General features: G+C 33.0%; 4 protein-coding genes and 1 non-coding gene across 5 annotated transcripts; all 5 read right to left on the reverse strand.

Moving 5' to 3' along the window:
- Positions 1 to 1,165: 1,165 nt before the first annotated feature.
- LOC107031109 (40S ribosomal protein S14-2-like) lies at positions 1,166 to 3,798 on the reverse strand. Its single transcript, XM_015232333.2, has 6 exons — positions 3,652 to 3,798; positions 3,404 to 3,523; positions 3,259 to 3,304; positions 2,757 to 2,842; positions 1,613 to 1,742; positions 1,166 to 1,484 (listed from the first exon to the last, which is right to left on the reverse strand). The coding sequence occupies exons 1-6, from the start codon at positions 3,652 to 3,654 to the stop codon at positions 1,417 to 1,419; spliced, it is 453 nt and encodes a 150-aa protein (XP_015087819.1). The 5' UTR covers positions 3,655 to 3,798; the 3' UTR covers positions 1,166 to 1,416.
- An 801-nt stretch (positions 3,799 to 4,599) lies between these two features.
- TRNAL-UAG lies at positions 4,600 to 4,679 on the reverse strand. Its single transcript has one exon. It is a non-coding gene; the product is annotated as a tRNA-Leu (tRNA).
- Positions 4,680 to 4,826: 147 nt separating this feature from the next.
- Positions 4,827 to 9,842, reverse strand: LOC107031110 (protein ORANGE-LIKE, chloroplastic). The gene is made up of 8 exons (XM_015232334.2): positions 9,484 to 9,842; positions 7,098 to 7,215; positions 6,869 to 6,985; positions 6,398 to 6,484; positions 6,186 to 6,262; positions 5,848 to 5,975; positions 5,553 to 5,686; positions 4,827 to 5,112 (listed from the first exon to the last, which is right to left on the reverse strand). The coding sequence occupies exons 1-8, from the start codon at positions 9,681 to 9,683 to the stop codon at positions 5,035 to 5,037; spliced, it is 939 nt and encodes a 312-aa protein (XP_015087820.1). The 5' UTR covers positions 9,684 to 9,842; the 3' UTR covers positions 4,827 to 5,034.
- A 1,874-nt stretch (positions 9,843 to 11,716) lies between these two features.
- LOC107031111 lies at positions 11,717 to 14,242 on the reverse strand. The gene is made up of 3 exons (XM_015232335.2): positions 13,884 to 14,242; positions 12,443 to 12,496; positions 11,717 to 12,110 (listed from the first exon to the last, which is right to left on the reverse strand). The coding sequence occupies exons 1-3, from the start codon at positions 14,166 to 14,168 to the stop codon at positions 11,877 to 11,879; spliced, it is 573 nt and encodes a 190-aa protein (XP_015087821.1). The 5' UTR covers positions 14,169 to 14,242; the 3' UTR covers positions 11,717 to 11,876.
- A 1,225-nt stretch (positions 14,243 to 15,467) lies between these two features.
- LOC107031806 (sorting nexin 1) lies at positions 15,468 to 24,233 on the reverse strand. The gene is made up of 11 exons (XM_015233283.2): positions 24,078 to 24,233; positions 23,834 to 23,971; positions 22,017 to 22,152; positions 21,502 to 21,635; positions 20,282 to 20,356; positions 19,794 to 19,953; positions 18,548 to 18,681; positions 18,397 to 18,465; positions 17,598 to 17,677; positions 16,213 to 16,273; positions 15,468 to 16,122 (listed from the first exon to the last, which is right to left on the reverse strand). The coding sequence occupies exons 1-11, from the start codon at positions 24,087 to 24,089 to the stop codon at positions 15,916 to 15,918; spliced, it is 1,206 nt and encodes a 401-aa protein (XP_015088769.1). The 5' UTR covers positions 24,090 to 24,233; the 3' UTR covers positions 15,468 to 15,915.
- Positions 24,234 to 25,387: the final 1,154 nt, after the last annotated feature.

The raw sequence follows: 25,387 nt of genomic DNA on the forward strand, positions 1-25,387 counted from the left end.
ATAGGCCCAAATTGAAGATTCATTTCTTGCAAAAAAAAAATCTTTTAATAAAGAGAAAACATTCAAATGTGTCATCGAACTTTGAGAAAAAGATTCATGTACATCAATCGTTAAAAATTTAGTTATTTATGTCATTTTCCTTTTTATAAAAGATTCATCCATGTCATTATTTTTTACCTAAAAACAGTTTTAATTTTGCAAAATCATCTTTTACACATGGTATGGATGACATTAATTAAATCACTTTTTAAAAAGGAAAAAAAATTCAAGCATGTCATCAAACTTTTTTTAAAAAAAAGATTCATCTATGTCATTTTTAAAAAAAAAAATTAATTCATATATGTCATTTAAGTTAACAAATAATGATATGAATGATGAGTCAAACTTTTAATACGATGACATATTTGAGTCTTTCCTCCTCAATAAATAATGCATGCAAGAGTTGTTTTTACTAGTCTTAGGGCCCGTTTGGATGGGCTTAATAAAAGCAGCTTTAAAAAAGTACTTTTGAAAGTGTTGAAACTTATTTTTAAAATAAGCAGTTATGCGTTTGGATAAAAGTGCTGACGTTGCTATGTCAAACGTGAAAAGGGAAAAATAGAAGAAAGAGATGTTAGGGTTATGTGGGTAATTTGGAGATTGTATAAAAATATTAAGGGAAAAAAGATAAAAATGTGGTCAACTTAAAACAGCTTATAAGCTAAAAAAAAAACACCCCTACCCCATCTTTTAACTTTTGGCTTAAAATAAGTTTTTTTTAACTTAAAATAAGTTATTTTGAGTATTGCCAAACAGCTAAATAAGTCAATAACCAGCTTTTAAGTCAGTTTGACCAATTTTTAAGCTGAGCCAGGCTCTTAATATAAGACTTTCTAATTTTCCAATTTGTTATTGAAAGGTATTAACAATATTTCAAACATAGCTTGTTTCAAAATACTATTTGGGGGTTAACTTTATTCCATGTTTACTTTGAAATAATAGTTAAGCTTTGAATGATTTCATTCAAATAATTATACTAAAATTGTATAATTTCAAAATTAAATCTAAAAATTTCAAAATTTCAGTTTCATCTTTATAAATTTCGACTATACTTGGAACAACGTCCTGAAAACAGTTGTTTATGCAATTCGTTTTATTAAAGTATATTTCCATAATGAAATGAAGCTTTATAACTAACAGAATTGTGAAGTTAAAAAGAGTATAAATTTATCCAACAATTAGCCTGCATAAACCAAATTTAAGAGAACTTAACTATCTCGAAAAGCTGGCAAAACTCAAAATGAAGGTGGTTTCGAAACCAAAAGTGCTCAACTACAAAGTGTTCAGAAATCAAATGTAAATAGATATCGAAAGCTGCATTTTTCGACAACAATATTTTCGTCCAACTTGCAACATGCTGCAGAAAAGAAAGAGTCTTCACAGCCTCCTTCCCCTTCTACCACCCTTTCTGCGAGTACTATCGGTGGGAATTGGAGTAACATCCTCTGCAAAATATATAGGAAGAATTACTTAAAAGTGATGACATAACAATGATACAACAGATTATATGGAGCATATTACGAGAACTTTGCCATGATACGATACTGATGCAAGAGAGAAAGCTTATGTGTACCTATACGTCCAATTTTCATGCCAGAACGAGCCAAAGCTCTGAGAGCGGACTGGGCACCAGGACCAGGAGTCTTGGTCTTGTTGCCTCCTGTAGCTCGGAGCTTAATGTGAAGAGCATTAATTCCAAGTTCCTGTAAATCAAAAGTTAATAAATTATTTAAAAAGATTAACAAGTGATGACGAGACCTAGTGACATCGGACTAAATGGATAAAGATGGAAGTATCTGAGCTTGAGTCTTAAATAAACAGAGTGTAGCTATATTTAGACTCTGAATAAATGGCATAGCATGGAACCCATTAAAAATACTTCTGACAACCATTCAAAAACCTTGACACTTAAATAGAATCTGAAGCACACATATTTTCCATAGTTCAAACACCACCAGCGATTATGTAACTGTTAGTGGTAGAAGTGTCTGAAAATTGAAGGTGCACACATCACTTCAGAATGAAATCTTCTATAACAAAGCCTAAATAGATCCAAAACGGTGACATAAAATCTACGGGTCTCTACAAATATGTTCGATGGAATAGCATTTATTCCTATCAATTATACACAGATTTGTTATTGTTAAGCAAAAGTAAGATGCATCAGGCATATGGAACCCAAAAACAATCTTATAGACCATCTACATCCTAGCAAGAAACATAGATAGGAGTAAAGGCCATCATGTACATTATAAGATCTTTGAATGTCTAGTCGGCAGAAATTATTAGCTTTAGCACACATTCAGAAAACTCTTCGACTAGAAGGGAGGCATCAGAAGATCCAAAAGGTCTTAAATTTCGTAACTGCTAAATTTTGTCTTCAAATAAACGCTCCACACTTAAAGAAGAACTATCTAATTTGGCATCTACATTACTGGTCAATGAAGGAAGGGAACATCAATCCCTGCACCAATATGGAATGCAACATCCAGGGGAAATTAGTACAGTGACACTTTTTCCACAGATAAAATCTAATATTTGATCTCTGTAAATCAGCCAGTACCATCTAGGCAAAAAGTCCTCATCTTCTTCGTTCATACATAAATGGTTTAGATTGATATAGACCTGAACTAGACCAACTTTATATCTGATGAGCTTAACTAACAATTAAGTAGAATTAAGGAAATTGACTTTATCAGAACCAAACAAGACACTACCTTGCATCGCTGTGACACATCCTGAGCTGCAAGCATAGCAGCATACGGAGAAGACTCATCTCTGTCAGCCTTCACCTTCATTCCACCTGCAACCATGATGTATAACAAATTGAGATGAAAGCCTTCTCCATACCAATACTACATCAACAACTAAGACTAAACTCGACACTAGATGGAATTCTTACCTCTATACCCATTTTCCTCCTCCTACAACCATTATATTCTAATACCAATAATTTGATGCCTCGAACATATTAAGGATTCCCTAAAACCACAGATACTCTACATTTTCTACCACTTACATTCATCTATATTGAAAAAGTAAATATATGTCTAGCCAATAGGGATAATAACAACAGAATTAGCATCCTGGAAGAAAGGCATCTACATTTATACATAAACCAATGTTCGCATCGACAGCAACAACTATACTGCTACCAGCTAATCAGTAACTACAAGGATACACTCAAAAGTATAAAACAACTGTTACTACAAGGCATACCAGTAATGCGAACCATAGTTTCTCTTCCAGACAAATCAGTAACGTGCTGCATTCATCACATATACTAAGATTCAGTAAAACGCACAAATAACAAAGCCAAATCTACATTTCTACATCAAATTTTCAAAAACCATAACTCACTCACAATGAATGTATCATTGAACGATGCAAAAATGTGTGCAACACCGAACACCAATTCACCTTCCCTCGTTGCTGGTCCAAGTGTAACAGTCTCTTCCTTAGGCTCCCTGGTCTTTCTCCTCGACTACAAACAAACAATTTCATCCAACATACATTTTTTCAGTTCAAACTAATCAAATCAAACTAAATATAATCGACATAAACAACAAATCTTCAGTAATGAAATGGAAATTTCAGCACGAGAAATAGTACCATGGCTTCAGCTGAGCTTGATGGTGAGAAAATTCAGAGATACTCAGCAGCTTGAAGAAACCCTAATTTGCAGTGGAAGCTTACAACAATGGCTGCCGCTGTTTATATATTAGGGTTTGGGGATGAGCTTTTTTCTGATAATATCGATAATTACCCCTATTGTTTTGATTTGACTATAAGTGGCCCCTCTAGTTTGGGTGAAAGTTTATTCCTACCCCTCTTATTGTTTTATTGGTAAGATTTATCCCCCGTTATACGAATCAATTATTTTTAATCTCGTCGGTAATAAACTCAACAAATATATCCCTTGATGTTTCCTCCAATCGGGTACTAGTGTCAAATTTCAAATGGATCACCGATACCTAAGTTTTGGTCATCTTTCTTCTGTAACTCAAGGTAGAATTTTTCCGGGTACTAGTATTAAATTTCAAATGGATCATTGAAACCTAAGTTTTGATCATCTTTCTTCGGTAACTCAAGGTAGAATTTTTCCATACACGAAGTTTGTTTCAAATTAATAAGTACATGATACATGTTTTTGTGTATATACGTAATTATTATGAATTAGTTGATTGATAAACATTCTCGTTTTTCGATCATAAAAAAATTGTACTATAATTGATTTATTAACATTTTTGTTTTTCAATCATAAAAATTGTGTATGGATTGATCTCATTGATAAATAAACAAATAAGGCATGGGAATAAGATTTAATGTGAATAATTTGTATAGGTTTTGTTATTATGTCAAAAAGAAACTAAACTTGCTAAATATACTTTCTCTACTATAATTTATGTGACGTAATTTGAATTAACATAAAATTTAAGAAATAAATTAGGCTTTTGATTTAAAATATATCATAGAGTACAATTTTTGTATTATAATTTTGTTAACGTATAGAAGAAAAACAAGACTAGAAATTAAGTTTTAAAAATCGGAAAAAATTAATGACAGCTGTGGGATTTGAACCCACGCCCTTTCGGACCAGAGCCTAAATCTGGCGCCTTAGACCACTCGGCCAAACTGTCAGATATGTATCAATTTATGTAATTTATTAATTATAATTATAATTATAATTATAATTATAATTATCCAACATTTACATAAACATGAATTGATATTGAACAAAGAAGTAAGAATTCATATACCACATATATAAAATGGTATGAAGTATATAGGTCGAAAATTCTTTCTCATACATTTATATCAAATCTTGAACATATACGCTTAACGAAATTTCTAACTCCTTCACTGTTAAATAGATGAGGAGTTATCATCTTCATAACCAAAGGATATTCTATATATAATAACTATGCTTATAACAAAACCAAAATGACCAATTATTTTTTGTATGAATATAAGTTACAAAATGAGAATTTGTTCTTAATCAAATGGATCTATACGAAGGTCATGTTCACTTGCCATCACCATCCCAGTACACAGACATGTAGGGCACATTACCTAGACAAAAAATATCATAATATGAAACAAAAAACATTAGCATATATACGTATACGATAAAGGGAAAATTATCGTAACATGTGATGAGAGATGCATGCGCGTATTTGTGACAGGATATGTCACGAAATTGTGACATGCATCCTCTTAGAGGAACTCATTTCGTAGGTAGCAACTAGCAAGGATAGGAAGAAGGGGTTCAACGAACCTTGTTGTTGTTGAGGATGTTAGTCTAACTACAAGGAAAGGCCTCATTTTGGCCATGTAATGTGGACGAATATGACTATTTTATTCTTCGGTCACACATTTTTGAGATGCTCGACTATGGGATCGGATTGTAACAGACACAGATATTTGTTTTTTTCTTGTAAAGTTACTACTTATTGAACTGATATAATATTACTGTTGAGTGCATGAAGTAGGGAGATGATCATGTTTCATACCTTTCCAGTCCCGGAGCAATTTGCACATCTTTTAAGAGTTGGTGCACGCAACGATTGATAAGAACCATTCACTGAAATTGGTTCAGTATAAAGGCATTTACCGCTTGCTGAACAGCGTGCACATGCCAAGTACCCTACACCAAATCAAATGACCATGAAATGAGATTATGGTCACGTTTGACGATTAATCTAGTACCATGAACTCAAATAATCAAAAAAGATACCGACTATTGGTCGAGAGTTTAATAGTGTAGACATTGTGCAATGATATGTAATAAGTTTCACATGAACATACCACTTCCATAACAATATTTGCACTTTTTCTTCTCCTGTTGGACTACATTGTTAGCTTCTATTAGCATGAGGGCTGAGATGACTCCCACTGCCCCGCCTGAAAAGGACGCCACTATGGGGTCGACCTGGCTGAGAAGAAGAGAAAAAGAAGTCGGTACCCAAATTCACAACGACGTAAGTGGTCTTTTGTTTCTATTTTGTGATGCTCCTTTTTTGGGAAGGTAAAGAACAATGCAGTGAACAAATGTGCATAATTTAACGATGTTTGTAAGGAACAGTTCACCGACCTTTTCTACACATGAAAATGTAGTTCAGGACTTCAGGTTACAGTTTACATACCTCAATTGCATAGGCAAATGCATGTTACGTATGAAATCTTCGTATGAGGTGCCTCCTAGACCTAATTTCAGCTCAAGCTGCAATATCAAAGAGTTACAGTAGTCGAAAGACTTCATCATTCAAGAATAGGGAAATAAATAACTCCATAGTACCGTTATGCATAATGCACAACCAGAATAAGGATAAGGAAATAATTGAGTTCATGAGCTTACTACTGGGGCAAGTAATCCACCGAAGACCATAATCCCAGCTATAAATGAAAAGCTCGTAAGATAAAGCTGCTTCAGTGTCTTTGGAGTCTGATACAAACAAAAAATGCACCAAGTAAAGAATAAGTGTCACAAAATGCTGATCGACAAACAAAACAGAATACGTCAGTTTCATATGATATAGGTCAGTTAGACAAGCTTCCAGACATCTCAACTCAAAAGTGTTACAGCAGTGACGAAGCTTGCGAAGCTTTACATGTATTGTATATTAACTTGAGGTCGTTGTAGGAACTCATAAATTTGAATCTCCGATCCGCTATGTTTGTCAAGTTGCATACTTTGACAAACCAAAACATGAAAAAATGACTTCCCCGAAACAGAGATTTTTGTTTTTAACTGGATGTATAGAACCTCCTAAGACCAATTGAATCCCTAGTATAGTTCAGCTGTTTACAAGAGTACTCGGCAAATTACCATGTTAGGAAGAAACGGTATTGTTGATGGGATATCTGGCATCTCATTTTCATCTTCACCGGTCTCACCTCTAGTGTTAGAGTTCTTTAACCTTTGTTGTATTCTTAGCCGACGTACCTGAAAAATTAATCCGGATTTTAAGAAGCTATTTGAGAGAACAATCCTAAGGAAATAATATGTTGTTCCTTCAAGTTCCCTTAGAGGATGTTAAGAACTTGAGAAAACTCACCTCTTCCATAAGGAGGAAGATTTTGTTGCGCCTGCTCCTAATGTTATCCTGGATTTCTTGAAACTGCATCTGACCAAAATCTTGAACGGTCTCGGGTCCTTCAATGATGCAGAAATTACTGTAACAAACATGGACCAACATTAGTTAACTTCAAAAGAACACAAGCTTATAGATTATGAGTCCAAAAACAGCAAGCAATATACAATCAATCAAAGCTTATATGAGTCCAACACGAGCATATGTTGTCTTGGATTTCTTCAAACTGCATCAGACCAAAATCTCGTATGGTCACTGGTCCGCAAGTGATGTACAAATCATCATACAAACATGGACCAACATTAGTTAACTTACAAAATACAAGTTTATAGATTAGGAGTCCAAAAATAGCAATCAATATAAACTCAACAAGCCACTCCTCAATATTAAGGAAGTTGGTCTTAGCTATATGAATCTTGTGTATCCATTCTGCTCTACGCGTTTCCCAACATCCAAATGAGTTCAGTTATGCAGACAATTTATACTAGTTAGAAAATATTCTTGTGCTGACCTTCAACTTACAACAAGTCAACAACCCTACTCAATGACCTTGACTTGAGACAGGCTATACTCTACAAAGTTCCCACTTCCCATACAACAGAGTCATCAGTCCAAAAACATCATTCTAAAGAACTTCATTGTAGCAAAATACTTCATAATGATCTCCTCCGCCTCAGGAACCTTAACTATCGCAACTTGAGTAAAACAATGCCATTCAGTAAAAGTAAAAGTTCCTGCACCAAATCTCCAATAAGAACCAAAAAGGATGTTAACATATATACAGTTCCCGTTATCCCGTATCATTATTTCAGCCATATACATGATCATGTTACTGTCAAAGGAGGATTAATCTGCCTCAAGCCCAAATGAGTCGAGAAATTCGAGAACTCATCATAGTTAGTAACTACTTTTTTGCTGGCCTTCAACCTATAGCACTCCCTATTTACACAAACTAAAGACAGCTATGCTACCAAGTTCACATACAGCCAGAGTAATGAATCCCGAAAACATCATTCTAGAAAAGCTATATGTAGCAAACTACTTCATAATGATCTTTATCAAATCACTTACTTAACCTTCAGAACTTCAAGCAAAACCATGAAAAAAGAAAAATAATTCCTTGAAACCAAATAGTAAAGTTACAAACTTTTTAAATATGGATACAGTTAGAAAATCAATATACATGGACATATTAAACTTTTAAAGGAGTATTTTGCCATGACTTGTCACTCCTGTTATTTCTTTTTCAACCTGCTTTGAAATTTTTTTAGCCGAGGATCTATCGGAAACAACCTCTCTACCTCCCAAGGTAGGGGTAAAGAGTGCGTACACTCTACCCTCCTAGACTTCACTTGTGGGTTTACACCGGTATTTTATTATTGCTGTTGTTGTTTTAAAGCCTCCCAGCAAGAGGCTAAAGAATTCACCTTTCCCAAACTCAACAAACAAAAAACTTACCCAATATCTCAAACCAAACATAATTGTCAAGAGCAAATCAACACTAAAATACCAAATTAACAAGAAATTTGATAACCTAACCTTGAATTATTATCTCCAAAAGTAAGTTAACTAGATGGTAAAGTCACAGACTTTATCAACATATATACAGTTTTAATATCAATATTTCATCCATATACATGGTAATATCAAACTGTCAAATGAGGATTATTCTACCTTAAACTCCAACAGATAAAATTTCCAATTTCTAAATCTTGCCACACCAAGAATTTACCTTTACCAAACCCAACAACAACATACCAGTGATCCCACAATGTAGTGTCTCGGAAGCTTAGAGTGTACGCAGATCTTGCCCCTACCTGTTGTTCTAAACTTACAAACTTTATCAACATATATACAGTTCTAACATCAATATTTCATCCATATACGTGATAATATTAAATTGTCAAATGAGGATTATTCAACCTTAAAATCCAATAGAGAAAACATTCCAATTTCTAAAGCTTGTGACACCAAAGATTTCACCTTTACCAAACTCAACAACAACATACGCAATGTAATACCACAAAGTGATGGTCTAGGGAGAGTGTACGCACACCTTACCCCTCCTTAAACGAAGAGAGGTTGTTCTAAACTTACAAACTTTATCAACATATATACAGTTCTAACATCAATCATATACATAGTAATACTAAACTCTCAAATAAGGATTAATCTACCTTAAAACTCCAAAAAAGACAAAATTTCCAATTCCTAAATCTTGAAAAACCAAAGAATTCACCTTTATCAAACTAAAAACTACCCAAACATAATCATTAAGAGCAAATCAGCACCAAAAATACCAAAATCAAAAAAACTTGAGAACCAACAAGAAAATTTCGAAAAACCCAACCTTGTATTACTATCACCAGAAGACTCAAACCCATCCTTAGATGAAGAAGAACAAACAAACTGAGTTCTTGCTGTGTATTTCAATAAAGATTGGTTTTTTAGAGTTGAACTCAAAGAAGAGCTAAACAAAACATGGGTCTTTGAGGAATCAAGCTTAGAAGTATGTATTAATGGATGAAAACAAAAAAAGATAGAACCCATCTTCACCCTTTTGAGAAACAAAAATTAAAGAATAACAGCAAAAAAGAAAAGATTAGAAGATGGGGTTTTTTTTTGGAGGATTGTATTGAGAATCAAAGTTCTTTATAAGAGGATGATGATAAACTTGCTTTATGTAAAGATTGGGCACATAAACTCATTTTTAGTATGATACATGACATAAATTTTACCAACATTGAGTTGTGGTCGAACAATTGTAGCGGTAAGCATTTGGTAATTTGGTTCGGTTTTAGTTTTTTTTTTTGTTTAGTTTTTTTGGTTTTTGATTCTCGTACAATGTGTATCAAATAACGAACTGAAATAATTCAATTCGGTTCAGTTTTTATTATTTCGGTTCAATTTTGTTATTTTGGTTATTTTAATGGGCCTGCTTAATTTTTCAGTTTAATGGGCTAAAAATAGTTACATCAAGAAGTGTCTTTTACTTTTTAAAATTTTTATGAGAATATAAAAATTATAGTTGTGTATTTAAGTTATTTTTCCTTTAAATTATAATATTTATTATTTAATATTAATAATTAATATAATATAAATATATATTATAATATAATATATTTCGGTAAACCGAAATACCGAATAACACAAAATTACATACCGAAAACCGAATAGTAATACCGAAAAATATAAAAACGTATACCGAATATCGAATCGAAAATCAAAAAATCAAAATCGAAATATTAAAAAAATTCAATTCGTTTCTGTGTTTCGGTTCTCCGGTGTTTATGCCCAGCCCTAAACAATTGAGTTTTTTCATTCTTGATAAAGATCAAACAAAAATTATTTAAAGTACCCTTTATCAGGTAGTATTTTATTTTTAATATATGAAATTTTTCGATATGAATTTAAACGTGAATGTCAAAATCTAATGAAAAATCAAAAAAGAATGAAGAAGTGAAGTTTCATATAGTTGAATTTAACTTAGAGATTGGGTTGTTATTATTGTATTATATTTAGATTAACTATCTTCTTTTTTTTTGGTTTTGATTTATTTAAAATTGTTAGAATTGACATAAAAGTTAAAAAAAAAAAAGTTTTAAAATTTATCGTCTAAAATAAATATTTGTTCATTTCATCAAGGATAGAAATGTCAAATACTAAGAAGCTGATAGAATTGTTTGGAAGAGGTCGAATTTAACTTCTACGAATTATCATAACTCATATAAAACATTACTTATAACATAAAAAGATCCTATAAAAAATATTTATAGTTAATTATCTATGAAAAGTGTAATTAATAAATATAATATTTATAGTTAATTATCTATGACAAGTGTAATTAATAATATTTATAACATTGATTTTGCATTTTTGGCGATTGTAAAAGTTTGGCACATTCTATTTTTATACCGCAAACTTTTATTAGAAATTTGAAGTGAAATTTGACACGATATTTTCTTTATTAAAAGAATATGTTTGGTACGCCGAAAAAATATTATGTTTGAAAAATGATTTACAAGAAGATGAGTGAGTGTTTTACTTATATTTTTGTTTCGATATGAAAGTAAAAAATATATTATTCTTAAAAATTAATATAATTTAAATAAATATTATTAAACAAGAAAAGGAAAAGGTACATATATAATGATCCTTCAGTCCCTCTATACAGAAGTCTTAGATTTGAGTTCTTCATGTGAATTTTTTTTAAAGAGACCGTAGCGAATTTTTTATGTATTAAAAATGTCTAATGTGTCTATACGGGAAACTAAATCTTTCACAACGTATATCCATATTAGTGAATGTCCGAAAAACTAAATCTTTCACCACGTATATCCACATTAGTGAATGTCCGAGAAATCAAATCTTTCACAACGTATATCCACATTAGTGAATGTCCGAGAAACTAAATCTTTCACCACGTATATCCACATTAGTGAATGTCCGAGAAACTAAATCTTTCACCACGTATATTCACATTAGTGAATGTCCGAGAAACTAAATCTTTCACAACGTATATCCACATTAGTAAATGTCCAATGTGTGTGCCGGACACCAGACGGGATACCAAGTCTTTTAACTTCAAGTTAACTACATGCATTGTCTATGTATGACACACAAGATTCTTCACTTGTAATGAAGTTTTCATTGAGTTTTAAAGAAGTGAAATGTTCTTTATACATCAAAAAGAGTGTTGAAAGAAAGAAGTTTTGTGAATATACAAAAAAATTGTTCCAACTTTCAAACACTAGCTATCTCAACAGACTTCTGAAGGGCACCTAAGAGGCTTCTCATGATTCTTGGCTCACCGGGAGGCGCCTTATCTCTCGAGGGTCCATTTCGTATGGCTCGAAATATTGGAGGTGAAGTCTCAGTTGCAGGGAAAACCATACAGTCTATATATGCAAGAACTTCAGTTTGAGCATCATCAACTGAAATGAAACAAACTCTGGCTCCGCGAGGAATTTTATCAACCTGTATACAAAAGCAAGTCTCATCTTGATGAACATTGTGTATACAACACGAACAATTTCGAGTGTTTAGTCTGTGAACGTATGCATTTTCCATAAGAATGACTAGTAGTTTCGTCTGCAGAAGTCGAAAGACAGGAAAAAGAAAACAGAATCTGCCTATTTTTTGTTATAAAGGACAATTGATGTTTACTTCTTTATATTTTGAATCTCGATTGATTGGTTATAATGTTCACGAGGTTGTATATAGTCCGATGTTCAATGATATGACTCTCCTACTGACTGCATTGCTTGAATGTAAACAATATATCGAGCTTAAAAATGAGGACGAGTTACCTTTAAAGGCACGGGTAGTGGCAACATAGCTCCTTGACAAAGGCTGTTAGCCCACTGCAAGTCACAAAACAAAGCATCGTTAACATTAACATACTAAGTGTGTAAGCATTAAACGACAACAACTATGCCTCAATCCCAAATAAGTTGGAGTCGGTTATATATATATATATATATGAATACTCACTAATCCAGTTTATATACAAAGATATTAGTAGAAACGACGTCTTTCCTTTCTATGTTAACACTTGAACAGATAATTCGCATGTTAAATGATGCACACAGAGTCCAAACATGAACAAAGGTCATCTGCAAGTGCACAAAGTCCACGAACACGAATGTGGAACTTTGTTATGACTTCTTTTCAATTCTCAATCGTTCTGTTCTTGGTCTCGAGGTGATGTATGCAGAAATGAGATTCTCTAAGAGAACAAATGTGTTAACAGTAAACTAGTCCTTTCATTATAAAACTTGCTGCTAAATGAATCGAAATGTGACTAATGTATCTCTTGTTTGGATATTATAGCTTCATACGCTATTGCCTCGAGTCCTTAAGTGGTTATTGAATACTCTTTATAAATCACTATGACTAATTAGCCATTCTCTTGAACCCCTAGGTCTTCGGGGTTAACCATATGATAATTCACATTCCGAGACCTCTGGTTAAAGGTGAAAGAACCTTTTACCATTCCCACACCTCTTGGTGGTTGTTGAAGTTTTTTAAAACAAACACATGAACACAACAAAAGTTCACTTTTCTTAATCTATGGTTTCAAAGGGAAGAACCACTAGGGATTCTAGAACTAGTCTAGCACACTCTTTTCTTACCACTTCTAATTAGATAGACTAAAAATACTTATTGCAATCAAATGAAATTTATACAAACAAAAGTGAAGACCAGGGGTGGCTCGACAGTGTTTGAAAAAAGATACGTGTCTTAGGTCTCCAAATTTAAGGCGTCTCATTTTTAATAATAATAGGTTATAAGATATTTTTTATTAACAAATATTGAATACTATTCGTAGAAAAAGTAAACATTTCATGAAAAATGAAGGGATTATTAGAAGAAATTTGACATATCTGTAGTATTATATATCTCATGAAATATAAATTTTAAAATAAGCATGGTTATATTATCATATAAAAACCAGAAGAAATTAATTATATAAAAGTTATTAACAATTTAAGTTTAAAGCCCCGTTTGATTTTTGTTTTAGGTAATTAATACGCTTAAATCGCCCCTGGTAAAGACATTTCAACATAAAGGCTGCCTGGTACACAAATCATCCCGTGTTAGTAGGGTCCAAAGAAGGGTCACACCCCCAAAAGGTATGATGTAGACAGTCTACCCTAAAACAAGCATTTAGCGTCTGCTTTTATAGCTCAAACCTATAACCTACGCAGAAACAACTTTACCGTTGCTCTAAAGCTCGTTTAACAATACCTGAAAAAGAAGAGTTTCAAATCTAGCAAGATCAATATCTTTTGGCAATTTCATTGTTCCCAAAGAAACCCCATCTTCATAATCTTGATCATTAGGTCCATCCCCTCTACTTGCTTTCACCACAACACTCAAATTATGGTAACTTGAAAACTCAGTGAGGTTAAACAACCTATTGTTAATGTTGGTGATGAACAAAGTTGAAGGAGGAATAGACCTAGCAGGAAAAATTTGCACTTGAGAATTATGTGTTATGTGAAAAAATTGTTTGGTTGTTAAGGAAGACATGGCTAATTGTCTTACCCTTTTTTTTTTGTTTTGTTTTAGTTTTGTTATTTTTTTTGCTGTTAGAAGTGGTTATTTTATGAACATGTTGATGAGATATTTAGATAGGATAAGGGATTTTTGCAAATTAGTGGTGGACAGTCTATAATAAAAAATAACAAAATATTACTACCAAAAATAATATACAAAAAAAGAGATACTTCTTAGTCCTCTAACACTAGATGTTCTATTACTATATGCCTTTTTTAAAGGAAAAATTACATGAATTAATACATTAATTATTGATTTTAGTGGTATTTTTTGTTTATTATTATTTATAGTAAATATTGTGATAAATCTGTAATATGCATTGAAAGTGAATTATGTATGCAATATATTTGAATTATAATTGTTTTTGAAATATCTTATGCTTGTTTGGTAAAAATTGTCACATTGTATTATAAGTGTATTAAAATGTGTGATAAATGCATTATCCATCATTAAAACTTAGTATTATATGTGAATAATAAATTGTTCTTTGTAATATGTATTAAACTTGTATTATAAATGAATTAAAAGTGATCAAGTGAAAAAAAAAATATTATTGGTATAAATGGTAAATATTTTTTTATTATGATATATTTATATAAGTTTCCCTTTTTTAAAATAGAAATATGACTGTGATCCGGCCCTTCCTTGGACTCTTGCATAGCGATAGCTAAGTTCACTAGATTGATATTTTTTTTGTGGAACGACAATCTAAGATAGTATAGGGTCATTAATCTATATAGTAAAAGATTCTGATCTGACCCTTCCTCGGACCTTATGCATAATGAAAGTTTAATGCATTAGATTATTTTTATTTTTTTTGTCTTTTATAAAACTCATAGTCTATAACAATCCGTTGTCATTAGCCAACACTGGAAACATCTTTGACGTTGGTTCAATCCTTCCTCGGATCCTACACATAGCAGGAGCTTAAATCTTTGAGGCGACAATACCGAGTGGACATCTTTGACCTTGGTTCAATCCTTCCTCAGATCCTACACATAGCAGGAGCTTAAATCTTTGAGGCGACAATACCGAGTGGATTTGGTTAGATGGAAACTCCCCGGTAGTTAGACATGAGTTTCAATGATCATCTACCTTATCTAATAAACTATGTGCCCGCATAGATCTAGCATTGGAGTTTAAGGAGTCCTTTGATTTAGTATATAAGAATAATACTAAATAGAATGTATTAGTTATTTTTTCATTATTAATATCTAAAAATACATGAGATGATAAATAAACACATGAAAAACGCATCAAATAAGATATTGCTAATACAAAGAGTTAATGCATTCATTATTTTTCCTAATACACTCTACCAGACGAACCCTAAAAGTGATCTTAAAGTTTTATATACAAGCAATATTGTTGCAAACAAGAGTTTAGCTAACAGTTTAGAAACATAGCTCACTCTGAATCCAAATATAAAAACATGGAAAATGGGATTTTTTAAAAGGACGAGGAAGATAAAATAAATTATGAATTAAACAAGTTTATTTTGCCTGTCAGATAAAAAGAAATTAATTTGAAGCTATTTTTTCAGTTTTTTTTCCTCTCTTTGCTGCTGTACAAGATCCACAAGTATCTAACTAAAAGTTCATACAACCACCAAGCTGCAGCAACACCCTTTTTTGCAAACTGAATGCAACAATTTCCATTCATGCTCTCAACGTCGAGAGCAGATCGTGCTGAAGTCCGTATTCATATTGTCGTAAAATTACTATGAAGAGTGAGCTTCAAGCTTGGGAAGAAGACTACGCCATGCATCTGCTATGCCATTAGATAGCCGCGCCTGTCCCTTAGCAAATTCATGGAAAGCAAGTCCCATATCTGATGTCTTCTGTTCTTGAAATCGGACAATCTCTTCGTTCATAAGCCTTACTATCGTATCAAATCTTCTCGATGTTTCTTCCCCTTCAGCCTTAAGCTGTATTCCAGAGAAACACAATGTAAGTACCTGTCTGGGCAGTTCCACGACTAGCCAACTGAAAAAGAAAAAAAAGTTGAACACACTGACCATTTCATACTCACGCTCAGCCTCAGCCAACTTCTCTGATCGTGTCAGCTTGTATTTATTTCTGCAATGAAAAGGCAAGAGACGAATTTTACTTCAGAACAGGGACTCTGAGATACTGCGCAAATGACTAAACAAGACTATTAAGAGGATTGCATATTTCCCTGTTTTAGATAAAGCAACAAACACATGTTTCGACTCTTTACTTTACAGATTAAAGTTGAAAAAGAAGTCGGTGTTTATAATGGTAAACTTTTCACCTAAGATATGCATATTACATATGCAAGAATGACGTCAACTATTTTTTTCAAGACAAGGAGGACGCTACATTAAATAAAATTGCAAAAAATGACTTCAAATCATTCTTCAGTGAATCAAATTCTTAAAAGTAATTTCTTCACTCTTCACTAAATCAAATACACACTTGGCACCATCTAATCTTGAACCTAATAGTTACAGTTCAACACATGATGCTAAAAGGCCTTCCATTGATGTCCCATCAATGTAAGTTTGTATAAAAAAACATATATGGTTTGTCATCATTGTGAGAAATACAGGAGAAATATATTATTGAATCGTGTATCTACATTATTACATTGAGACCCTATTTATATTTTATAGACACTGCATTAGAATACTTTTTCAACTAGGATTCCAATTCTAATTAAGATTGTATGTACTTATTTCTACTCTAACAATCATAATACTATGCAACAGTATATACCATTGGCAGAGTAAAAGTACCTATATGGCTATTCTCACAAAAGAAAGAGGAGATAAGCTGAGGTCGGGAGGAGGGGTGGAAAAAAGAGGGACCCATGTAAACCTACGCAAATCAAGGAGCCAACATGATGGCTAATAAACCCAATCATAACATTGAGCTCAATGTAGGTGAAATCAGCAATTAAGTTGTATTTATATACAACATGCAGGACAATGATAAACTAATTAAATACAGCAAATTCTCATACTGCAAAAATAGTTTTAGCCGTTTAAAATTCTTTTGTAACTTCTCCAGTAAAACAAGACCTAGACAGTATTTACATCAACATCAAACCACATCTCACACTAAACATGCCTGGATGATAAGAGTAGCAGATTAGACCATACTAACAGTAAAACAGAATGAAGCCTTGTTTATCAGATTTAAGATATCATAGTGCATATTTAACCCTCCCCATAAAAATAAAATATAAAAAAAAAACCTCCCCATACACCTAGAATGCAGTAGGGTCATAGACCAGGTCAGTGTATAAATATGACATAGTTGAAGGAAAAGCTTGCAACAGTTCAACAGAACAACCACCAAATGCAAATCAAGATCAGATTTAAGAAACCACCAAAAGAAACAAAACAGGGGGAAGAGCAGTACAGATGTTGAGACATACAAATCAATTTCCTTAAACTTAATTGTCTCAGCCAGTTCACACTGTTTCTTGAATGCAGTTGCTCTCTCTGCTATCGTAGCCTGTTCAAAGTTAGCACGGATATTAGTGTAGGAGAGCAACAGAACACTAGGTTACTCTTAGCAAAGAAAAAGCTGAAAGTACAAATACAGATGCAACAGTTATTTATCTTTGAGGATGCAGTATTTGTCAAATGTACTCAAGTCCTGAAGCAAGGCTCAGGGCAGCCTTGGAGCTTCACCTTGTTTAAGTTGAACCTTATTGCCTTAAAAGGCATGCCCGAGTCCTGAAGCTCAGCTCAAACCAGGGTTGGAAAATGATCTATTACTGTTACCCAAATGTTACATATGGATATACTAAATGATCAAGAACAGAAAATTATATATTTTGTATGGAAAATAATTGATCTTAGATCTTAAGAAAATACTTAAAATTGCACCATTGCATATTAATTAAAAATTGTGATGGCATCTGAATGTAGTTGATATAGATTTACTTCAAATAATGTACATGATAACAATTATTGCAGTTTCTCTACCCATATAATTACAAGTTATCTTTATATTATTTTTTCTTGCATGTGTATTCAACTTCATCATGTGCTTATAATTAACTTCATCATGTGCTTTCTTCACTAATACACCCACATTTTTGTCTTTTAGCCTTTGATGACGCTGAACTGAAAATTTCCATCCACTTGTTGGGTAAATAACACTGTTTCTTTTACTTTTTTTAATTGGTAATTAACCCCTTTTTCTTACAAGCAAAGTAGACTGCTCACCTTAATAGATTGCACTGCTCGAACATAATCCTTCAAAGGTTCTTCGAAGTTCATTAAAAGGTGGTGGGCCTGAGTGACAGAGCATTGCCTGTTATCATTACCAAATTTTGTACAAGAGAAAAGACCATGGGTTATTCTTTGTTGAGAATACCTCTTTCTGCAGCTTAATTGATATTATCTCAGACTTTGCCCCAAGTTCTGAAAATGCTTTTCCAAGGGCATCATCATCACAAGTACCAAGAAGCTTGACTGCCTTCCCAAATTCTGAGAGAGACTCGCCCAACTCTGAAATAACAAGAAAAACCATAAGTCAACTGCTTGGAATGACAAAATGACGAGTTTGTCATATACATAAGGATAGGAAAGGAAAGTAAAGCACACAATATGTTTAGAAACACAAACACATGATGAGATAACAAAAGTTATATGCCATCTTCGGATTGAACACTGTGAGGCGAAGAGAAGGAGATCAAGATATGTCAAATACGGAGACGGTGTTTGACCAAACAGTTCACCTTTGAAATTCCTCATTTTCAAATTGCATCTGGGGTATACTGTCCCAGTTTGCCACTTTACATTGAGTTGTATCTTCTTCTCTGCATCCTCATTATGTGACAGATCACAGAACTGAATAAAAATGTGCCTGTCTCCCCTGATATTCAATTTTCTTACAGCCAGTATGGCCATAAGCAAGGAAAAAACATTGAGCCATTCATATTGTTCCCTTTCTTCACGATAGGAAATAGAAGAGGCTTTTCATTAGTTCACGTTGAGTTTCTCCAGAACACATTCCACAAATGGCTTAATCGTTATTAACTAATTTAGGTCACACACACACACACACCTCTTCCCTGACAGAATTGCAGATGGAACTTAGCTTCACACAATAACACTTCTACATTAATCTTCTCCAATCCAGTATTTGAATTTACAAAAGTACACTTCCCATTGAAGAGAAAGAAGTTGATTGATAAACCAAAGTCGTGAGCCCCGCAGGGTCTCCAATTTTTTTTTGAGACAAGGGTAACTTTGTATTCACACCAAAAATTCATCATCCACAGGGTCTCCAATGTATTGGTTAACCTTGTTTTCTCTCAGAAAAGTTGATGATGGACTCCTTTCACTATTTCTCGGGCACAAAAAATTAGCCCACTTGGTTAAGGGATGAAGGTATAGGATGACTCCTCCCAGAAGCTTAGCTATAGGCAAGGAAGGGGGTGCGAGCAGGGTCGAAGAAGGCATGGCACCTGAATCACCATGTCTCTTACTGCTTGAGAATCAGATAGATATCTCCTTACGAGAGTGAAATAAAAAGTGCTGTAATACAGTAATTAAATATCTGAAGTGCAAATACACTTGCACAGAGTAGTCAATGCCTTTAAACTAGATTTTCCTACCTCTGTGCCTCTTGACAAGACGATATGCATGCTTTTGAGCCTCAGCTAAATGTTCCTCAAGCTCAAAGATGTAGTTCTTCATCTTCTCATATTCTGGGGTTGATTCTTCAACTGGCTTTTCCTTCCCAAGAACGACATCACTCACTTTAGATTGGACATCCTGTCATTTACGACTTACTGTTAGTTTAAGAATAATCCTGTGCACAAACCATTGTAATATTCCTCACTCAGTGGCGTCAGCCAAATGTGGTTTGAACATTGAAGTCCATTAATATACCTAAAAGATCAAGAAAAAAACACACTATATGCACCACACCACATTAAATTATGAACAATTAAATAACAGTAAATCACATCAATAGAGATGTTGTCAAAGAAGAAGCATAGAAGGAGGATTTATTTCAATAAGTGTGATCAAATTTTTTTAATTGTAGAATTGGAAGTATAATTATTCGGAAACTGTATTATTATATGCAACTGTCAGATACCTTAAAGATTTGGATCAAATCTGCAGGCTTTTTCTTGAAAATACCGGTCTCCTGGAACCTTGCTCTGTCCATTGTCTGAAGAAAAGACAACAGGCATGAACCACTTTTAAGAAAAAGATGAAACTACAATATTAGGAAATATATAAAGCTGATATGAAAAATGCATTAGACATAGTTCAAGTACAGAGTTACATGACCTCTTCCTACAGATTTTGAAACCTAAAGCATTTAATAATTGAAGAGAACAGAACTTTGACAGGCGATGTCCTCAAATACCAATCTGAAAGAAATCAATAAAAATAAGGTTTCCAATGTACCGAAGATCTGCTAAGACTAGTTTATTACTCTAGAAGCTCATTACACCAATATGCTCCCTCAAATCTGCCTGGTAAAAGTGCATTCATTTCACCAAATCAATATACTTTTAAGGGTCATATAAAACCAACATTATTTTTTTACAAAAATGGTGAGCAGTAATTATATAAAATAAGAAATCTGGCACTCAGTGAAAATCCAAAATTATTTTATACAGCTTTTATACAACCGAGAAACCCCTGAAAGCCAACTGGTGCATGATTCTAAACTCGGTGGTTATTTGTGCAATGTTCAGTTGCTACCTTTGTCTACCTCATAAATAATACAAGCAGAAGCTCTACATGAACCTGTGTATTTTTTTTGCACAAAATGGAATGTAGAATAAGAATGCGGATATTAATAACACTGCACATGAATTAGAAGTACTGAAATCACAAAACTAACCTTATAAAAGTAAATAAAAATGTTTAAGAAGTAAATAAATTTTAAATTATACATTTACATTGTATACAAACTTGTAGTATAGAATACCGATCCTCCAGCAAGAGATAATCTCTCATTATAATCCCTGATTTACTAATCTTTGCATTACTAATCCTTGCATAACTATTCTATAAACTGAATGGCCCTAGATTCTTCAAAGATAGTGCTCAATTATTTAATAGAAATAAAGAGTTGGGATCAATTACAGTAGTTGATCCCTCAATTGCGTGTGTTCAAGGTTAAGTAACACAAATTAAAGAGACCACAAAACCAGTACAAGATAAAGACGAGAGACGTTCAATGATGTGGCTTACTAACAATCAGTATCACAGACACCAGACAAATAAGAATACCTCCACAAAAGGTTAGATAACATATGAACTCAAACAAAATACTCAACCAAGTAAACTAACTTTTATTACCTGTTCATCAGCCTGCAAGAAGATTCTCAAATCATCACTTTGCCGAAGTTCATGATGTGAAGCTATTCTGTTTACAAACACATCCAGAGCTTGGCGCCTCATTTCAATAAATTCTGCACTAAATCTGAACTTTTCTGCAAGAAGGTAGATAATAATAATCTCAAAATGCCTGAAAATAAGATCATTTTATTGGTGCAAAAGCTAGTGGCTCCCCTTGATAGATTCCAATACTTAAATCTTTATAACCTATACTTCTCCAAAGAAAATGGGATTGATGCCCCAAAACACAGACATCCTTACACATGTTTGAAACAGTTAATTATGTCAATCTATAACAACTTCCGCCTACATGACTCCCAATTCTTGTCCGTCTCATTTAGTCATTTCCAGTAAGCAACGATAAATCAACATATTCAAGATTGAACATATTGGACACCTATTGGTTTTAGCATCACTTAGAGTTAGAGAAAAGTCAAAGAGATAACCAGTACATGAGGACGAAGTGTAGTCAATACCTACAGTGCTCTTCTCTGGAAGTGGAGGAATAAAAATGCCCTTGTATTTCTCAAAAAGCCGATCGTGTAACCATACAAAATCACTATAACGTCGAATCACAATCTTTTCATTCCCTTGGTACTCTGCCAAATTTGTCTGTCTTGAAAAAAAATGGTGAATGAGAACTCGAGGAGAATCAAGAGAAGTACATACTATATTCTGCTGATAAAAAACATATGAATGTCTGTTCCAGGAACAGGGCAGAAGAGAAAACAACAAACAGAAGAAGCAGAATATTATAGAATCTTAAGTTCAGCAAAAAAAACATCCATTGGATGCAGGGATAGGGATGCGTAAGCTCTGGACCCAAAAAGAGTCTCTGGAGATTAAGTTGAGTCTCAAACGTACTTAAGTAGTTGTTTCATTGCTTGTTCAGCCTATTAGAAAAATGGATTTTCGCCTAACTCAACCTCAAAAGCTAACTCATGTAGTAAGGATTGTTCAAGGCTATAGCCTATATCCTCAATCAATCCTGGACACTAACACAAACTATGAGGTTCACATTTCAGGCCTCAAGATCCAAACTAAAACCACCCCAACTAAATGTCAAAGAACTTTTCTTTACAACATGACCAAAAGACCAACATATTAAATATGTTATGTGTATAAAAGCATACTTTAAAGGGAAAAGATCTTTAGAACTGAACGAGAGAAACGGAAGTACAAATACCCTAGATGGTGAAAGTATCTATAAAGTACTTATTCCCAAGTACATTAAAGAAGGTTTCAGCGGGAAAAGAGCAAGTGACTTAAAAGAAATAGGTTTATGCAAACACTGATGTGGTTGTTGCGGGCATAAAGTGAAAAAAATAGAAATATAACTCAAAATTTAAATAAGTAGTTCACACTTCACACTATCCAATATAGTCTTACAGTAGAGGTCCTAACTTTGCATGAGTGAGTTCACTTATATTGCTGATCCCAACCATAGATAAAGAGGGAGGACTGTGGTAGGTTAATAACTAGCGCACAACTAGCAATCTATGATGAATTCTCACAACAAAAACAAGTTGATAAGACGGGCTTAAATTGTGCAACCCGCACTGTAAGGATTCCTATATTGATGTGTACTTGTTGTATTAGAATTCAGAGCAGAGACCTTGATTTCAAGTCGCAGCACCTCTATCAAAAGAAGAATTCAAAACTTCCTTTGTAATTAGAAGTGTAAGACTACCCTAGCTTTAAACTTATTCACGGAACTCCTGGAAGGGTTAAACAATGAAATCCAAGTAGAATCAAGATATGAACAATAAATAACTAAGCATAGATCTATCCATGTGTAATATTCGAGTCTCCAATTTCCTAACGTCTCTTAAAAACCCCACCTTACTATATACTTTCTCTTTCTATGGATGATATATTTTGAACTACAAACTTCAAATCGCCATGAGAACAAAATCTCAAATGTCAATCGTATCAACTCAAGACGTTTTTCTCTTCGAACTCATGTAAATTATGCCAAGCTTAAAGATTGCATCTTTCCAAATATACATCCAACAGGAAGTCCTTCCATTTGTTTACTCTGATTCTATTTGTTATTCTTAGTCTTATCAGGTATTATTGAATTTGATCATAGATTCAGTCAACCTTAATGCAATTAGCTTCTCTGAAGTACAGGAAACCCCAGTTCGAGATCCATAAAGAGGTTTCTTAGAAAATATGAACTTGATGGTCGCCCTAATCCAGCAACTTCGAGCATAATACTACTACTAGCTATACAATTAAACATGTATAAGCATAACTAGTAAATGGAAAGAGAAGGCAATGAATTAACGACCTTAGTGATGACTTTGTAGGAGATATAAGCTTGAACTCCATTACCCATTTTAGCTGGATCCGTAACTGATACTGATAAAAACGGTGCTTGTGAAGATGGAGATCTAGGGCTCTGTAACGAACCTGATCCACTTCGTTGCTGCACCATTATACAAAATTCAAAATCAAACAATACAAATATTCATCCTTAGAAATTCAAAAAATTGACTGCGAATTCAAAATAATGACGGAAACCACACAATTACCATGGTGTTCATGGCTGTTCGGCGATTGGTTGCTACCGGAGAACGGTGGCGATGGGTTGCGGTTTGTGCAAAGGTCTACTCGTGACTTTGGGTTTTAATGGAAGAGTCGTGTAGTACACATGTGAAACATATGATATATATATATATTTTTTTTTTTCGATATTTTCTTGTTATTCGATTTCTATTAATATGTCTCGTTTTTATATTTTTATTATTATATTACTATTTTTTTTATAGTTATTGTTCGTTTTTTTCTACGAAATACATTATTTATTTTCTAGAGTAGTTTGTTGTGATTTTATTTCTTCACTTACGTTATTACTTTTTTTATCAAAGAATTTGTCGAAAAAAATTATATGAGTTAGTTCTGAGTATAATACTCCAATCTCGTTAGACTTTATTTGTGAAATTACAATAAATAGGTTATTATTATCATTTGGTTGCTAGTTGGGAAGTTAGTTATGTCGAGTTGTTTTTTTTCATTTTTGATTATGAGTATTAATTAATTACTGGAGTCATTATGCACTTAATGGATGTTATATATTATTCTATGATGTGTTATGTTGTATTTAATTGAATTATATCATATTATAATATTTTAAAAATGCAATATTTGAATGTATTGTATTGTTTTCAATTGTTACGTAACGTTATGCATTAAATAATTTGAAGGATATATCTATTAAAAAAGTGTATGACGAAAGTTAAATTAAAAGTAGGATAAAGTATAAAATATAATTATTAGATAATAAGTAACAAATAAAAATATAAAATAAGAAACAAGGGTAAAGTAATGACTTGATCACATTAAATTGATTTATATAAAGACCAAAAACATAAAATCCTCCCTGAATTTGACAGCAAAACTCGTTTTAGTACTTTAACTTTACCGATAATTATTTGTTCTCCTATTTTTTTTTGCAAGTGAATTAAATACCACCTTGACAGATGACGTGGCAAAAAAAAAGAAAAGCAAAAATATTGAAGGTGCGTACGTTTTTTCTTTTTGAAAAAAAAAAAAGAGTCCCACTATACACATATGGAAAAAAACAAAAATGACAAGTAACAATGACTTTAATGATACAATATAATTAAATTTGGATAACAACCGAAGTAAATATTATATTCAAGGTAACAACATGACAAGTAACAACTGGGCTGCTTATCGAACGGATAATTTCGCTTAATGATTTGACCTAATGGACATTGATTTTTAAAAAATTTTAATAATCTGATAAATAAACCATAAGACGTTAGTTGATTTGATAACGAACTAGCACTTATCGTACAGTTTATTGACTAACATCTGC

Source organism: Solanum pennellii, chromosome 9, assembly GCF_001406875.1.
Source record: "Solanum pennellii chromosome 9, SPENNV200".
NCBI classification, from domain to species: domain Eukaryota; kingdom Viridiplantae; phylum Streptophyta; class Magnoliopsida; order Solanales; family Solanaceae; genus Solanum; species Solanum pennellii.

What these genes read in the sequence shown, in the direction of transcription:
- LOC107031110 (XM_015232334.2), bottom strand. Translation starts at nt 9,683, where the DNA reads ATGGGTTCTATCTTTTTTTGTTTTCATCCATTAATACATACTTCTAAG. An exon ending in CATTTGCCTATGCAATTGAG is followed by an intron (nt 5,976 to 6,185) that starts GTATGTAAACTG and finishes TCTTCTTCTCAG; the next exon opens with CCAGGTCGACCCCATAGTGG. An exon ending in ATTGCTCCGGGACTGGAAAG is followed by an intron (nt 5,113 to 5,552) that starts GTATGAAACATG and finishes TTTTTTGTCTAG; the next exon opens with GTAATGTGCCCTACATGTCT.
- LOC107031109 (XM_015232333.2), bottom strand. An exon ending in CGTTCAATGATACATTCATT is followed by an intron (nt 3,305 to 3,403) that starts GTGAGTGAGTTA and finishes TGATGAATGCAG; the next exon opens with CACGTTACTGATTTGTCTGG. An exon ending in CATGAAAATTGGACGTATAG is followed by an intron (nt 1,485 to 1,612) that starts GTACACATAAGC and finishes TATATTTTGCAG; the next exon opens with AGGATGTTACTCCAATTCCC.
- LOC107031806 (XM_015233283.2), bottom strand. An exon ending in TCTTGCAGGCTGATGAACAG is followed by an intron (nt 20,357 to 21,501) that starts GTAATAAAAGTT and finishes TCTTTTCTTCAG; the next exon opens with ACAATGGACAGAGCAAGGTT. An exon ending in CTGAGCGTGAGTATGAAATG is followed by an intron (nt 16,123 to 16,212) that starts GTCAGTGTGTTC and finishes TCTGGAATACAG; the next exon opens with CTTAAGGCTGAAGGGGAAGA.
- LOC107031111 (XM_015232335.2), bottom strand. Translation starts at nt 14,168, where the DNA reads ATGTCTTCCTTAACAACCAAACAATTTTTTCACATAACACATAATTCT. An exon ending in TTGAAACTCTTCTTTTTCAG is followed by an intron (nt 12,497 to 13,883) that starts GTATTGTTAAAC and finishes TGTGACTTGCAG; the next exon opens with TGGGCTAACAGCCTTTGTCA. An exon ending in CACTACCCGTGCCTTTAAAG is followed by an intron (nt 12,111 to 12,442) that starts GTAACTCGTCCT and finishes TTTTGTATACAG; the next exon opens with GTTGATAAAATTCCTCGCGG.